Source organism: Erpetoichthys calabaricus, chromosome 18 (genome assembly GCF_900747795.2).
Source record: "Erpetoichthys calabaricus chromosome 18, fErpCal1.3, whole genome shotgun sequence".
Lineage (NCBI taxonomy): Eukaryota > Metazoa > Chordata > Cladistia > Polypteriformes > Polypteridae > Erpetoichthys > Erpetoichthys calabaricus.
This window is the reverse complement of record NC_041411.2, coordinates 62,757,539-62,776,404: the sequence shown is the minus strand read 5'-3', so window position 1 is coordinate 62,776,404 and position 18,866 is coordinate 62,757,539. Positions and strand designations below refer to the sequence as shown.

The following is an 18,866-nucleotide window of genomic DNA, read 5'->3' as shown; positions in this document are numbered from 1 at the left end:
GGGTATTTTCCGTAAGAATCATATAGTATAAGGGAAATTTTCTGTGTTTTATCCTCATGAATTATTCTTTATTATTCTTATGTAGCTATGACTTTTCAGGATGGTGGCATTGAGATCACATGATTTTGTTTTAATAAAATTTAACTTTTTGCTTAACTTCATTATCCATGCAAAGTAGTTTCTATCTAATGATAAGGAGACTGACTCTTAAATTACCATAACTGTTTCAGTAAGTTTCCTTTCCATGTTTATGATGTTATATAACGTAATGTGGTTACACAACTATTTTATACAAATGATCACAGTCTATATAAGGTCAGTTCTTCCAATTAACATAGGAATTGTCACTGTGAACTCAGGCTGTTTATATGTCAGTGATCTATTAGACCTGTTAAATAAAAGGATATCCATTGGAACCATTTCAAGAGTGATCAGAGCTGTCATTTACTGTAAAATCTGAAATGATAGATAGATAGATAGATAGATAGATAGATAGATAGATAGATAGATAGATAGATAGATAGATAGATAGATAGATATGAAAGGCACTATATAATAGATAGATAGATAGATAGATAGATAGATAGATAGATAGATAGATAGATAGATAGATAGATAGATAGATAGATAGATAGATAGATAGATTCTGATTTTATACTCTACCCTGTTAATTTTTTCTGAGGCCGATTTGTAAATTATTAACATTTATTAATAATTTACTGCACATGAAGTGCCTTCAGATGGTATTCAGTCCACTACACTTTTAACACATTTTGTGACATTACAAAAATTAAGTTAAATTTTTCCCACATCAAACAACACTTAGCTACCCAGAATTGCAAAGAGTAAACATGATTTTAGGTTTTGCAAGAGTATTAAAAAGCGTCATAATTTTGACATATGTATTCAGACACTTTGCTATGACACTTGAAATATAACTCAGCTGCACCCCATTATATTCAGCATTGTTTCTACACCTTTTTTAAAGTCTGAGAGGACATGATCAGGAACACATGTGTCTATAGAAGGTCCAGCAGTTGGAAATATGTATCAGATCAAGAACCAAGCCATGAGGTTGAATGAATTGCCTTTGAGACAGGATTGTGAGGCAGGATTGTGTCAAGGCACAGATCTGGTGAGGGCTATAAAACATTCATGCAGCATTGAAGGTTCCCAAAAGTACAGTGGTCTCCATAATTCTTAAATGGAATAAGTTTGGAATGAACTGAACAATTGGAGGAGAAGGGCTTTGTTAAGAGAGATGACCAAGAACCTGATGGTCACTCTGGCAGAGCTGCAGAGAACCTGTGGGAAGATGGGAGAAACTTTCATTAGGATATTATGGCAGAGTGGCCAGATGACACATGAAAGCCAAATTGGAGATTGCAAAAGAGCAACTAAAGGACCACAGACTATAAGAAACAAGATTCTCTGGTATTATGAAACCACATGTGAACTGTTTGGCATGAATATGAAGTGTAATGTGTAAAGGAGGAAACCAGGCACCACTCATCACCTGCGCAATACCATTCCAATGATAAAGCATGATGGTGGCAGCATCATGCCGTCTGGTTATTTTTCAGAGGCATGGACTGGTACACTAGTCAGGGTTGGGGGAAAGCTCAACAGAGCACAGCATACAGACAGCCATAATAAAAACCTGCTCAGACAGGGTAGAAGGTTCACCTTCCAACATGGCAATGGCCATAAGACAGAAGTGGCACAAAGCAAACACTGTGAATGTTGTTGAGAGGCCCAGGCAGTCCCGAGACTTCAACCCAATCAAGCATTTCTGTAGAGACCTGACAATCGCTGTCCACCGGCAGTCTCCATCTAACCTGACAAAGGTTGAGAGGACCTGTAGAATTCCGAAATCCAAGTGTGTCACCTCCAGGCCACAATCACTGTCAAAGGTGCTTCAACGAAGGACTGAGGAGAGGGTCTGAATACTTGAATCAATGTCAGATTTCAGTTCTTTATTTGTAAAAAAAAGAAAATTACAAACATTTCTAAAATTTTATTTTCGCCCTATCATTCTGGGGTACTGAGTATTGCTTGATGAGGTAAAAGAATGAATTTAAATGATTTTAGCACAAGACTGCAACACAATAACATGTGTAAAAGGTGAAGGGGTCTGAGTATTTTCTGAACACACTGTATTTTTGCTCGTCAGAGCACCACCAGATAAACAGTTGCTAACCATTAATTTATATGTTTGTAATAATTAGTTGCTACTGAGGAAAAAGTCAGTCCAGATGGTCCCACTTCTGCTCATTTGTAGTGTTTGTACATATTGGAGTGCATTTTGAAGTTGCTTTCATGGAGATAAGCAAGCTTGTAAACAGTGAAAAGTCTATTTAGTCTTTGCAGCACTCAGCTTTTCAGTTACTTTACAGTACTATCAAGCGATGGAACGATTTGTGACCTCCTGTGCTGGATACTGTGTGGCCACATATGTGCTGGGCATCGGAGATCGCCATAATGACAACATTATGATCACAGAGCAAGGTAAGTGGCTTGTCTTGTGGAAGCTTGTTTGTGCAAACCCAAACCTTAGGTGTCTTTTAGCCGTGACTTTCTTTATGGCTTTGCCAGTCCTGACTGGCTGCTCTTGAATGTCTTTGTTGTCTACAGGCTTTCATCACTGACTGTTAATTTATAATTTGAACTCAGCTTTAACAGTGCAGGTGAAACACCACAGGCAGCTGTACTTTCCTCCACATAGCTGCAAAATGAAAACATAATTTATATTTTTATATATTGGACAGTTAAGTAAATACTATGGTTTATTACTGACATTACTATCATTTCTGAAGTACTGAAAAAGGAACAGATGGATAATCTTTAACATTAAGTTAACAATTTAATTTAAAACACGTTATGAGTATATTTATAACATTTCAGCAATAACAATTACAATAATGAAATCATTTTGGCAGCAATGGTTTTACATTATTGATGTGACAGCTGTGAATGGTTAACCATTTGCTGATACTCTCTGGAACCACCTTGTGGTGCTGCGTGGAGCTACACGTAAGCCGTGAAAACAAAAGACCTTTGTAATACGATACTTGAGCCTGGGCATTTTGAGTACTGCTCTCATTCTAGACTTTCTTTTTTATCAGTTCTATATAACATTAATGTTTACAGAGTCTTTTAATATAGGAAGAATGAAAATGCAACTCAGCAGATTTTAAATATCCTACTGGATAATTCTATACACGTGCAAGGAAAAGCAAGGAGAAATCGTTGTGGTTGGTTGCATTTGATTAGGTTGTAGCTTGACAAGTTTCCTGTCTGTGACTGGGTAATTGTTTAAGCCATTAAAGGAAGATGAAGGGCACAATTAGAAATATTGATTGAAATTAGCACAGATGGCATAATATCATCACGTTATGATTGCTAGCTGCTGCCTCACAGAAACATGAAGCAACAACAACAACAACAACAGCATTTATTTATATAGTACATTTTCATACAAAAAAGTAGCTCAAAGTGCTTTACATAATGAAGAAAAGAAAAATAAAAGACAAAATAAGAAATTAAAATAAGACAACATTAGTTAACATAGAAAAAGAGTAAGGTCCGATGGCTGGGGGGGACAGAAAAAAACAAAAAAAAAAACTCCAGACGGCTGGAGAAAAAAATAAAATCTGCAGGAGTTCCAGGCCACGAGACCACCCAGTCCCCTCTGGGCATTCTACCTAACATAAATGAAATAATGATGAATAAATAAAAGCAACAAATGCAATTTTGAACAGCCAGCTCTTCAAGTCAAAGTTTAGAGCAATGACTGGGGAGCAAAGCTAATAGAAGAATAATTAGAAATCCATCCATCCATTCATCCATCCATCCATCCATCCTTAAGCTTGATCAAGATCATGAAAGCTTATTCCAGTTGCATTGGGTGCATGGGGGCAGTCTGTCATGAATAGGAATCTAGTCCGTTATATGTTACACTCACACACACCATCCCACATGTTCAAAGATGGGCAATTAGCCTGATCCACACTGCTTTAGGATATGAGAGGAAAACTGAACCACCTTGAGAAAAAACAAAGCAGACGTACAGACATTCAGGACAATAGAGCTGAGAGCCAGACATTCTAACCACTGCCTTACCTTCTGGCACCTTAGAAAAGTAAAAGTGAAAAGTACTTAATGATAGTAAACATAAAAAGTAAAAGTACATGAAATCTGTGTCTCCAAAATAATATTATAAAATATTATAATTACCGAGTGATGAAAAATAAGAGAGTCATGAACTGAGGGTGACGTGAAAGTCATTGTCTAGCAACAGGAGATGTAGTTTACTAATTAGGTGTGTGAAGAGACACTACACTTCCTGCTGCCAGTGACTAAGCATCATTTCTCTTTTTGATCCAATTAGCAAAAGACAATCAATCCATCTCTAAGACCCCCAGTGTGATTTATTGATTAATGCTGCTATTTCGATCTAATTGCCAAAGCTGAACTGAATCATCTTTATTCCAGGAAACCTGTTTCACATCGATTTTGGGCACATTCTGGGAAACACCAAACGGTTCCTGGGAGTGAACAGAGAGAGAGTTCCCTTTGTTCTCACACCAGACTTTCTTTACGTGATGGGAAGAGTCAACAAGAAATCCAGTCTTTACTTCCAAAGATTCAAGGTGAGATTTGGTTTATTTGCATCATTTTTAGGGTTAAATGGATTACAAAAATGCATGGAGTCTGGTTCAATGGGGGCTTCTGCACTGTAAAGGTTCTAGATGATCTCATCCCTATGTTTATTGTATAGAAGATCTGCTACTGTAAAGATTTTGGATTATCTCATCCCTATGTTTCTTGTATAGAAGATCTCTGCTGTAAAGATTTTGGATGATCTCCTCCCCATGTTCTTTGTATATAAAATAATTTAATGTTATAACAAAGGAAACTTCTAATGTCTCTCAATGAGCTATTAATTTCTGCACCTTTTCCCCCAACAGGATATTTGCATCCAAGCCTACCTTAACCTTCGTGCCCACTCCAACCTCTTGATCACACTTTTTTCTCTTATGAGATTAACTGGAATTCCCGAGCTCAGCTGTGGAGATGACATCCAATACTTGAAAGAGGCACTGCAGGTTGGGAAGGAGGAGGAATCTGCCCGTCAGCACTTTCTTCATCAGATCAGTATTTGTGAAAACCAGGGCTGGACTGTGCAGGCCAACTGGTGGATCCACATGTTCATTGGCATCAAACAAGCATGATGACCAAGAAAGCCAATATGCAGTATACTATGTAACATATAGAAGTCAAATGGACTCTTATAGTGTTAAAGTAACCCTTAAAGTGTATGTATAGAAAGACTGTTTTCTGTCTAAACATATCGGATGTTACTTTAGCACTGGTGATTTTGCTGTGTCTGAAGACACAAGTGCCAAGCCTGAAGGGAACTTACGTGTGTGACTTCATGATTGACATCTGGATCACATATTGTGTCCTGTGAAATGCTCGCCAGGGTCGCTTTGTGTGGCTTTACTTTCATCTTCCAATTGTTCCCATTATTAAATGGACAATATTTCTATGTGTATATTTATATCAGAGATCAAGGAGAGAGGAGGGAAATGTATGTAATGTAGCAAATCACAAGGCTCATTAAAGGAATAGCCCACCCCAAAAATGATATCATTTTGTGTCATACTTACCCCATGGAGTTGGCTATCATTTTGTGGTTCATTCAAGAAACAGTCCACCCAAAAATTATATTTTTATATCATTTTTTTCCCCATGTAGCTTGTAGCAATGGCTGAGAAAAAAAAATAATCTCATGTTTTCCTGCAGAACAGAGATATCAAAATTTCTGACATAATAGATGACTATGGTGACCAATGCTGGACAACAGTAAACAGTATCATAAAGTCCATGCAGTAAATCTCAAATTACTTGTGTCACATAATCCTCATGTCAGGTCATCCAGTCTTATGCTCACAATTTCCCAAACACACGTATTTTTACTAAAATATTGGTACATAAACCATTTTGCTCTTGTAAGCTAAAATAGGACGCACTCAGATGACAGCAAGTACTTGAATTGAAGACACGCCTCCCTGTCTCATTCATTGGTCAGGAGTTCCGCCCAGTAACAGCTTATTCATTGGCTGGTGTAAAATAAAAAAATAAAGAAAAGTAAATGAAGGCATTACCAGGAAGGGAATGTGCCTCATACTTACGCATTTCTAAGGCCCTTCAACAAACAAAAGGTCAGTTCACTTGTGCAGTTTCACATATTGCAGCTAAATAATCCCAAGGTACTCCAGTTGTTGTTATGAAGAGAAATATAACAGCAGAAGGTAAGTCTTCAGTTCGAAAGCTTGCTTGCATGTTCCATTTTCATTCACAAGAATGTTTATTTAACAGATTTTTTAGCAAAGATATACGCATTTGGGAAGTTTTGAACATACAAATGGATAAATTGGCGTATGGCTTATGGAACACGAGTCACGTAATCAATTCATTTCAACCACTTTGCAGAGATTTGTGCTCTCTTTGACAAATAAAAATACTTTTCTGTTGATGAGGGTCAGAAAACTCAAATTAAATCCATTGTGATTCATTGTTGAATTTAATGAAATGTGACAACTTCCAATGGGAGGTGGCGCAGTGGTAGCATTGCTGCCTTACAGTAAGAAGACCCAGGTTCACGTCCTGGGTCCTCCCTATGTGGAGGTTCAAAGTTCTCCCAGTACCTGCATGGGTTTCCTCCCACTGTCCAAAGACATGCATGTTAGGTAAATTGGCTCTAATTTATTTTAGGTGTGTGTGTTCACCCTGCGATGGACTGGCACCCCACCCAGAGTTTGTTTCTGCCTTGCACCCTATGCTGTCTGGGATAGTCTCTGATCTGGATTAAGCAGGTTAGAAAATGACATGACTTCAGAGGGGGTGAATACTTTATTATTAATTCTGCATATTAAATATACAGTATACACTGCATATTAATTCCCTGTGATAGCATATGAAAAATATGAAATGAAAAAGCAAACCCCCAGATTCTGTGTGAAGTGTAGTTTTATTAATGGCTTTATACAGTATCTGTGACTTGTGGATGGGCTGATTCATTAGGTAACTAGATGCCATTTATACTCACAGCTTCTTTCTTTTTCTCATTTAAGGTAAAGCTCCTAAACTTTCAAGCTGGAAGTCTTGTGTAGGAAAAACTTGTCCATTTATTAGTGATTTTAAATAAAACAGCATATTTATTTACGTTGCTGAGAACATTCCAATAAATTAAAACAAACTTGTGCTGTCCATTGAGAATACAGACATGACCACATTGATGTGCCTTTTACAAGGAAGACAGTGTGTGGAAACAAACATTGACAGCCTTTTACTGGTTTTGGCATCATGGCAATCCGATTCATTTTAATTAAATAAAAGTTACTGCATATTAAGAGTGCAATTTTATTCTTTGTGATTTTCTTGTTGGCTCAACACAGAAATAATGATGGATATGTTACACTCAAATGGCGTTCCTTCTGAGCTGTTCAGTCTTAACTTCTAAAACCACAGGCTGTTGGTCTCATTTTTCTCTAGTAGGTAAAACATGTTTTAAAACTTTTTTGTTCACATGTCATTGTTCATTGTCTTGGTTTATGTGAGAAATTGTTCATTTGGACTGTGTGAGTGGGGCCTTTGATAATGGTTAACAACAAAACTGGGTTGCTCATGTTGCAAATACATTTTAGATCCACCTGTCCCAGTGGTTGAATGCATTACACAAAGGCACTTCCATTTATTTTTATATTTTTTTTTTACTGACTACAGGCACACAGGCTTATATTCACACAAATTTACTTTAATTCAGTAATGGCAGACTGTTAATCCTTATAGAATTAACACACAAACACTCATGTCAACATGTGCACTGCAAAAAATGAAATCTAAGCAAGTGGAAAAGTATTTATATCATGACATTAAATCTCGTTTTTCTTATTGTAGGAATTATTGACTTATCAAAAAATTTGTATTTACAATTATTTAGCTTACTTTAAGAAATCTTGTCAAGTAAATTTTGCTTACCCCTTTTTCTGCTAAATAAAACCAAAACACTTCCCATTTAAAGTTTTTTTGTCTAGTTTTTTTTTTTTGATTTTATTAAAATCAAATAACGTTCCATACAAGTAAATCAAGTTTTACAAAAATAGGTCTGAAACAAATCAACCCCAACCCCAGAGTAAAACTTAAAGCTAGTAAAAATAAGTAAATAGATAAATTAATAAATGAATAACGATAAATGGAGTAAAAGAAGGGAGAGAACCCATCCATCCATCCATTTTCCAACTCGCTGAATCCGAACACAGGGTCACGGGGGTCTGCTAGAGCCAATCCCAGCCAACACAGGGCACAAGGCAGGAACCAATCCTGGGCAGGGTGCCAACCCACTGCAGAGGGAGAGAACCTGCTTCCTCAATTTAAATGCTTATTCTATAATATTATTGATTAGATCCTGCCAGGTTTTGGAAATATTTTGCACAGATCCTCTAAGTGAGAATTTGATTTTTTCCAATTTCAAATAATATAAAATATCAGTTACCCACTGACTTAGAACAGGAGAGTTAGGATTCTTCCAGTTGAGCGAGATAAGTCTCCGTGCCAATAGTGTAGTAAAGGCCATCACAGTTTGTTTTTCCTTCTCCATTTTAAGCCCCTCTGTGAGTCCACCAAACACAGCTGTTAATGGGTTAGGAGGGATTGTGACACCAAGACTGTCTGAAAGGCATTTAAAGATTTTGGTCCTTAATTTGGTGCAGGCCCAAAACATGTGACCCAGTGAGGCTGGAACTTGAGTGCAGCGTTCACAGGTTGGATCTTCCCCTGGAAACATTTTGGACAATTTTAAACGAGACATGCGCTTGATATTTTGTTTTTATTTTTTTGTCTAGTTTTTGCATAAGCATTTTTTGCAGTGTGGTAAAACAACAATCTCAGTTTGTTTAACATAAAAAAACATGACAATGTAAAGTCCATAATGACTAAGTCATGGCCAATTGACAACAAAAGAGAGAAAAACTAAAGTGTAAAGCTCAGGGGAGTCCACAGTCTGTTATAACAAAGCCATAGACAAAGTCACAGTATCAATGACTTTGGCAAACTGGTGTATCGTTATTACATTCTGGACAGCGTAAAAAGATTAACCTCCTTTATCATTGACCCCAAGGCTCCCAAGATCTGTGGTGCCACACCCTTTGGGCTGGAGTATACAATCTTTTTCATCAACTGTGTTTGGCATACAACTGGAAGTAATGGTTTCCACCATCCCATCTGCTTTCAAGCCCATGAGATGGGGAATCAAAAACTATTTAACTAAGTGTATTTTGAGTATATCCATAAAATTGACTGCGGTGGGTTGGCACCCTGCCCGGGATTGGTTCCCTGCCTTGTGCCCTGTGTTGGCTGGGATTGGCTCCAGCAGACCCCCGTGACCCTGTGTTTGGATTCAGCGGGTTGGAAAATGGATGGATGGATGGATGGATGGATCCATAAAATTGGGGCAGACAAGTTTAAATACGGTTTGAACAGTCTGCTAAGTTTTAACTAGTCTTATTTGATGTCCATCACTGAGGACAATAGAATTCGTCTTTCCCCTTAGTAGAGGACAATATAACAAATAAAAAGTCATGAAAAAGGGAAATACAGAAGCAATACCTGCAATGGAGTGATGTGGTTGGTAAAAGCTACAGGGTCTGAAGGAACACACAGTGCCACCTCAGGCCTAAAGCCTGCATTTTGAGTTTGGGCTTAGGCTGCCAGAGGTGAGGCCTACTTAGTAGCTTCAGACCTGTGTTGAGGGTGGTGTTGGCTTTTTGTTGTCTTTAGAGGCCTGCATTACCTATTTGTGAGCTTTGTAAGTGACAGGAATCAAAACATTGTATAGTGTGAGGGAAGCTCTTCAGTTGTAGTGTCAAAGGCTTTTCCTGCAAAATAAAAAATGTAAGACAATGGACAAACTAAACTGAAAAAAATTAAAAAATACAAAATCACTTTAAAATAAAACAATGCTCAGTAAAAATAATGAAATTCAATATAGTAAATAACAACATATTTAGAATCCTGAAACACAAAATATTTTATATAGAAAAGCAAAAATAAACAAATATTAAAAAAAAATTACATCCAATGACAAAGCCTTGGCCAAGCTATGAATACCATTATAATAATTTTCTCCAACTTCTATGCTTAGATATCTTCACTGTATGTATAAAATGCTAAAGGCTGTCTGTCTGTCACATAAAAACTAGCAAACAACTGGGCCTTGAACCAATTTGAGAGCTTATTAGGTAATGCATACCACACAACCCATGAATTGAACATGCAGGCTACCTCAGCCACATAATTGAGCTTTGGGTCCTTCTTATGGCAAGCGGCAGTGCAGTAATGTACAATGGCTGACAGGAAAAAACAGCCATGAATGCATGTGCCATGACTCACAGAAAAAGAACATCAACATCTGTTGAGAGTGAGGTACATTGCGTAGGCCAATGTGATGCATGTCAACTACACACTATCATGCCACAAGAAAACAACACGATCTGCAATCTCAGCTCAATATTAAGCTGAAAGCAGGAGGGATTTCTTGAGAAATGATGTGCTGCCCATACCACAGTGAGAGCTCAGCTTGAAAATACAGCAATTGACCCAAGGTACAGACTACAGTACAAGATGAAGAGCAGCATTATCTGCTGAGCATCAAGTATGACATACAATACAATTTCTGATGAAGATCTATTAATAACACATTATAACATCCTGAGGACATGCAAGAACAAGCTATCTGCAACATATACACAGCAGCATCATGTGTCATGGAAGGTGTTTAATACAGGATATAGAATGCAAAAATGAGAACAACAGAAAAATGCATAAAAACCAGCAAGCAGTACTTTGGACATTTCATGAGCACCACTCAGAAGAAAAAAAAAGTTATACACAACCAAAGAATTGGGTCCATTGCAAGTCGTACATTCCGAGCACAAAAAACAGTCATACACACCATTAGATAGATAGATAGATAGATAGATAGATAGATAGATAGATAGATAGATAGATAGATAGATAGATAGATAGATAGATAGATAGATAGATAGATAGATAGATAGATAGATAGATAGATAGATAGATAGATACTTTATTAATCCCAAGGGGAAATTCACATACAGCATAAAGCAGCAGCATACTGATAAAGAAAATATTAAATTAAAGAGTGATAACAATGCAGGTATACAGACAGACAATAACTTTGTGTAATGTTAACGTTTACCCCCCGGGTGGAATTGAAGAGTCGCATAGTTTGGGGGAGGAACGATCTTCTCAGTCTGTCAGTGGAGCAGGACAATGACAGCAGTCTGTCGCTGAAGCTGCTCTTCTGTCTGGAGATGATACTGTTCAGTGGATGCAGTGGATTCTCCATGATTGACACACACACACACACGTACACACCCAAGTACGTACACACACACACGTACACACACACACATATACACACGTACACACACACGTACACGTACACACACACACACGCACATACGTACATACACACACACACACATACGTACGTACGTACGTACGTATGTACACACACACACGTACGTACGTAAACACATACACACACAGGCACACGTACGTACGTACACACACACACGTACGTATATATACACACACACGTACGTACGTACGTACGTACATACACACACACACGTACGTGTGTACACACATACACGTACACGTACACACACACGTACACACGTACACGTACACACACACGTACGTACACACACACGTACGTACACACACACACGTACGTACACACACATATACACACGTACACACACACGTACACACACACGTACGTACACACATACACACACATACGTACACACGTACGTACACACACACACGTACGTACGTACGTACACACACACACGTACGTACACACACATATACACACGTACACACACACGTACACACACACGTACGTACACAAGTAGACACACACGTACGTAAGTACACACACACACACGTACGTACACACACACGTACGTACGTACACACACACGTACACGTACGTACACACACATACACAAACACACGTACGCACACACACGCACACACACTCGTACGTACACACACACACGTACGTACACACACATATACACATGTACACACACACATACACACACACGTACGTACACACACACACGTATGTACGTACGTACACAAACAGGTACGTACGTACGTACGTACACACACACGTACGTATGTACACACACACGTACGTAAGTACACACATACACACACATACGTACACACGCACACGCACACGTACGTACACACACACACGTACGTACGTACACACACACACGTACGTACACACGTACACACACACACGTACGTACGTACGTACACAAACACACATACGTACGTACGTACACACACACATACGTACACACACATATACACACGTACACACACACGTACACAACTACACACACACACACACGTACGTACACACATACACACACACACGTACGTACGTACGTACACATACGTACGTACACACACACACATACGTACACACACACGTACGTTAACACACACACACATATACACACGTACACACACACGTACACACAAACACGTACGTACGTACGTACACACACCCGTACGTACGTACGTACACACGTACACGTACACACACACGTACACACGTACACGTACACACACGTACACACACACACATACGTACACACGGGCACACACACACGTACGTACATACGCACACACACAGACGTACGTACGTACGCACACACACGTACGTACATACACACATACACACACACATACGTACACACGCACACGCACACGTACGTACACACGCACACATATGTACGTACACACACACGTACGTACACACACACTTACGTATGTACACACACACACACGTACGTACGTACATACACACACACACGTACTTACACACACACACATACATACGTACCTACACACACACACACACGTACACACTCACGTACGTTAACACACACACACACGTACACACACACGTACGTACACACACATATACACACGTTCAAACACACGTACGTACGTACACACACACGTACACGTACACACACAAGTACGTACACACAAACGTACGTACACACACACACCTACGTACACACATATATACACACTTACACACACACGTACACACACACGTACATGCACAAGTACACACACACATACGTACACATGTACACACACACGTACGTACGTACATACACACACGTACGTATGCACACACGTACTTACGTACGTACGTACGTACGTACACACACACACACGTACGTACATACGTACACACACACACGTACGTACACACACACATGTACGTACACACACACGTACACACGTACACGTACACACACAAGTACGTACACACACACGTACGTACACACACACGTACGTACACACATATATACACACGTACAAACACACGTACACACACGTACGTACGTAAGTACACAAACACGTACGTACGTACGTACACACACGTACGTACGTATGTACACACACGCGTACACACACACACATATACACACGTACACACACACATACCCGTACACACACACACACGTACACAAACACACATATACACACGTACAAACACACGTACACGTACACACACAAACACGTACGTACGTACATACACACACACACGTACGTACGTACGTACACACACACACGTACGTACGTACACACATACACACACACACGTATGTACGTACGTACACACACACACACGTACGTACGTACACACGTACACGTACACACACACGTACACACGTACACGTACACACACACGTACGTACACACGTACGTACGTACACACACATATACACACGTACACACACACGTACACGCACACGTACGTACACACGTACACACACACACATACGTACGTACACACGTACACGTACACACACACGTAGACACGTACACGTACACACACACGTACGTACGTACACACATACACACACACACGTATGTACGTACGTACACACACACACGTACGTACACACACACACGTACGTATGTACACACACACGTACGAATGTACGTACACACACACATACGTAAACACACACGTAAACACGTACGAACACACGTACACACGTACGTACGTACGTACACACACACACACGTTGGTACGTACACATGTACACGTACACATACGTACGTACACATGTACACACACACACGTACACACACACGTACGTACACACAAACACGTACACACACACACATATACACACGTACACACACACGTACACGTACACACACACACACGTACGTACGTACGTACACACACACACGTACACACACACGTACGTACACACACACACGTACACACACACACACATATACACACGTACACACACACGTACACGTACACACACACACACGTACGTACGTACTCACACACACACGTACGTACGTACGTACACACATACACACACAGACACGTACATACGTACGTACAGACACACACACGTATGTACGTACACACACACACACACGTACGTACGTACACACATACATGTACACACACACGTACACACGTACACGTACACACACACGTACGTACACACACACACGTATGTACATACACATATACACTCGTACACACACACATACACACACGTACGTACGTACACACACACGTACGTACACACACACACACGTACGTAGGTACGTACGTACACACACACACATACGTACATACATACATACACATACACACACACGTACGTGCGTATGTACACACACACACACGTACGTACACACGCACGCGCACACGTACGTACAGACGCAAAAGTAGGTACGTAATACACACATACGTACGTATGTACGTACACACACATGTACGTACGTAAACACACACACACGTACACACACACGTACGTTAACACACACACACGTACACACACACATACGTACACACACATATACACACGTACACACACACGTACACGTACACACACCCACGTACGTACGTACACACACACACGTACGTTCGTACGTACACACACAAACGTACGTACACACTCACGTACGTACGTACGTACACACAGAGACACACGTACACACACACGTATGTACGTACGTACACACACACGTACATACACACACACACGTACGAACACACACATATACACACGTACACACACACGTACGTTAACTCGTACACACACACACGTATGTACGTACACACACACACACACGTACACACACAATACGTTAACACACACACGTACACACACACGTACGTACACAAACACGTACACACAAATACACGTACACACACACACGTACGTACGCACACACACGTACGTACGTATGCACAAACACACACGTACGTACGTACGCACACACACACATGTACGTACACACGTACACACACACGTACACACGTACACGTACACACAAGTACGTACACACACACGTACGTACACAAACACACGTACGTACACACACATATACACACGTACACACACACGTACACACATGTACGTACGTAGTACACAAAACACGTACGTACGTACGTACACACACACACGTACGTACGTACGTACACACACGTACGTACGTACGTACACACACACACACGTACACGTACACACACACGTACGTACACACACACGTACTAAACACACACATGTACGTACACACGTACACACACACACACGTACACAAACACACACACGTACGTACGTACACACACACGTACGTACACACACGTACAAACACACGTACGTACGTACACACACACACACACACACACGTACGTACGTACACACATACACCCACATATATGTACACACGCACAAGCACACGTACGTACACACTCACATGTACGTACGTACACACTCACACATACGTACACACACATATACACACGTACACACACATGTACACACACACGTACGTACACAACTACGCACACACACGTACGAACGTACGTACACACACACACGTACGTACGTACGTATGTACACACACACACGTACGTACACACACACGTACGTACACACACATATACACACGTACACACACACGTACACACACACGTACGTACACACGTACACACACATGTACGTACGTACGTACACACACACACGTACGTACGTACGTACACACACACGTACGTACGTACGTACACACACACGTAGTACGTACGTACACACACACACGAACGTACACGCACACGTACGTACGTACACACACACACGCACGTACGTATACACACACACACGTACGTATGAACGTACAAACACATATACACACGTACGTACACACACATATACACACATACACACATACGTACACACGCACACGTACGTACACACAAACGAACGTACACACACACACACACATACGTACGTACGAAGACACACACATGTACGTACACACACACACACGTACGTACGTACGTACACACACACGTACGTACACAAACATATACACACGTACACACACAAGTACACACGCACGTACGTACACATGTACACACACGCACGTACGTACACACAAACGTACGTACCTTCACACACACGTACGAACGAACGTACGTACACACACACGTACGTACGTACACACACACACACGTACGTATGCACATACACACACACATACGTACACACGCACACGTACGTACACACACACACACGTACGTACGTACGTACACACACAGACGTACGTACACACACACGTACGTTCGTACACACACACACACGTACGTACACACACACACGTACGTACGTACGTACACACACACACACACACGTACGTACGTACAATACACACACGTACGTACGTACACACACACACACGTACGTACGCACATACACACACACATAACGTACACACGCACACGTACGTACACACACACACGTACGTACACACACACGTACGTACGTACACACACACACGTACGTACGTACGTACACAAACACACGTACGTACACACATATATACAAACGTACACAAACACGTACACACACACTTACGTACACACGTACACACACACGTACACGTACACACACACACACGTACGTACGTACACACACACACGTACGTACGTACGTACACACATACACACACAGACACGTACATACGTACGTACAGACACACACACGTATGTACGTACACACACACACACACGTACGTACGTACACACATACATGTACACACACACGTACACACGTACACGTACACACACACGTACGTACACACACACACGTATGTACATACACATATACACTCGTACACACACACATACACACACGTACGTACGTACACACACACGTACGTACACACACACACACGTACGTAGGTACGTACGTACACACACACACATACGTACATACATACATACACACACACACACACACGTACGTATGTACGTAAACACACACACACGTACGTACACACGCACGCGCACACGTACGTACAGACGCAAAAGTAGGTACGTAATACACACATACGTACGTATGTACGTACACACACATGTACGTACGTAAACACACACACACGTACACACACACGTACGTTAACACACACACACGTACACACACACATACGTACACACACATATACACACGTACACACACACGTACACGTACACACACACACGTACGTACGTACACACACACACGTACGTTCGTACGTACACACACAAACGTACGTACACACTCACGTACGTACGTACGTACACACAGAGACACACGTACACACACACGTATGTACGTACGTACACACACACGTACGAACACACACATATACACACGTACACACACACGTACGTTAACTCGTACACACACACACGTATGTACGTACACACACACACACGTACACACACACATACGTTAACACACACACGTACACACACACGTACGTACACACACATATACACACGTACACACACACATACACGTACACACACACACGTACGTACGCACACACACGTACGTACGTATGCACACACACACACGTACGTACGTACGCGCACACACACACGTACGTACACACACGTACGTGCGTACGTACATACACACACGTACGTACGTACGTACTCACACACACATACAGACACACACATATACACAAGTACACACACACGTACACACACACGTACGTACGTACGTACACACACACGTACGTACATACGCACACACACACGTACGTACGTACGTACACACACACACGAACGTACACACACACGTACGTACGTACACACACACACGCACGTACGTGTACACACACACACGTACGTACGAACGTACAAACACATATACACACGTACGTACACACACATATACACACGTACACACACACGTAAACACACACACACATACACACACACGTACGTACACACGTACACACACACACACATACGTACACACGCACACGTACGTACATACGCACACGTATGTACGTACACACACATTTACGTACACACACACACATACGTACGTACGAAGACACACACATGTACGTACACACACACACACGTACGTACGTACGTACACACACACGTACGTACACAAACATATACACACGTACACACACAAGTACACACGCACGTACGTACACATGTACACACACGCACGTACGTACACACAAACGTACGTACGTTCACACACACGTACGTACGTACGTACACACACGCGTACGTACGGACACACACACGTACGTACATGCACATACACACACGTACGTACACACACACATGTACGTACAAACACACACGTACGTACATACAAACACACACACACGTACGT

At 41.1% G+C, this 18,866-nt stretch overlaps 1 protein-coding gene across 1 annotated transcript in view; it reads left to right on the top strand.

Moving 5' to 3' along the window:
- The window catches only part of si:rp71-17i16.5 (phosphatidylinositol 4,5-bisphosphate 3-kinase catalytic subunit gamma isoform), a 71,716-nt gene extending 66,083 nt beyond the window's left edge, over positions 1–5,633 (top strand). Inside the window, 3 exon segments of the mRNA XM_028824723.2 lie at positions 2,397–2,508; positions 4,495–4,652; positions 4,971–5,633. Coding sequence (XP_028680556.2) covers positions 2,397–2,508; positions 4,495–4,652; positions 4,971–5,234 — 534 coding nt within the window. The 3' untranslated portion in view covers positions 5,235–5,633.
- Positions 5,634–18,866: the final 13,233 nt, after the last annotated feature.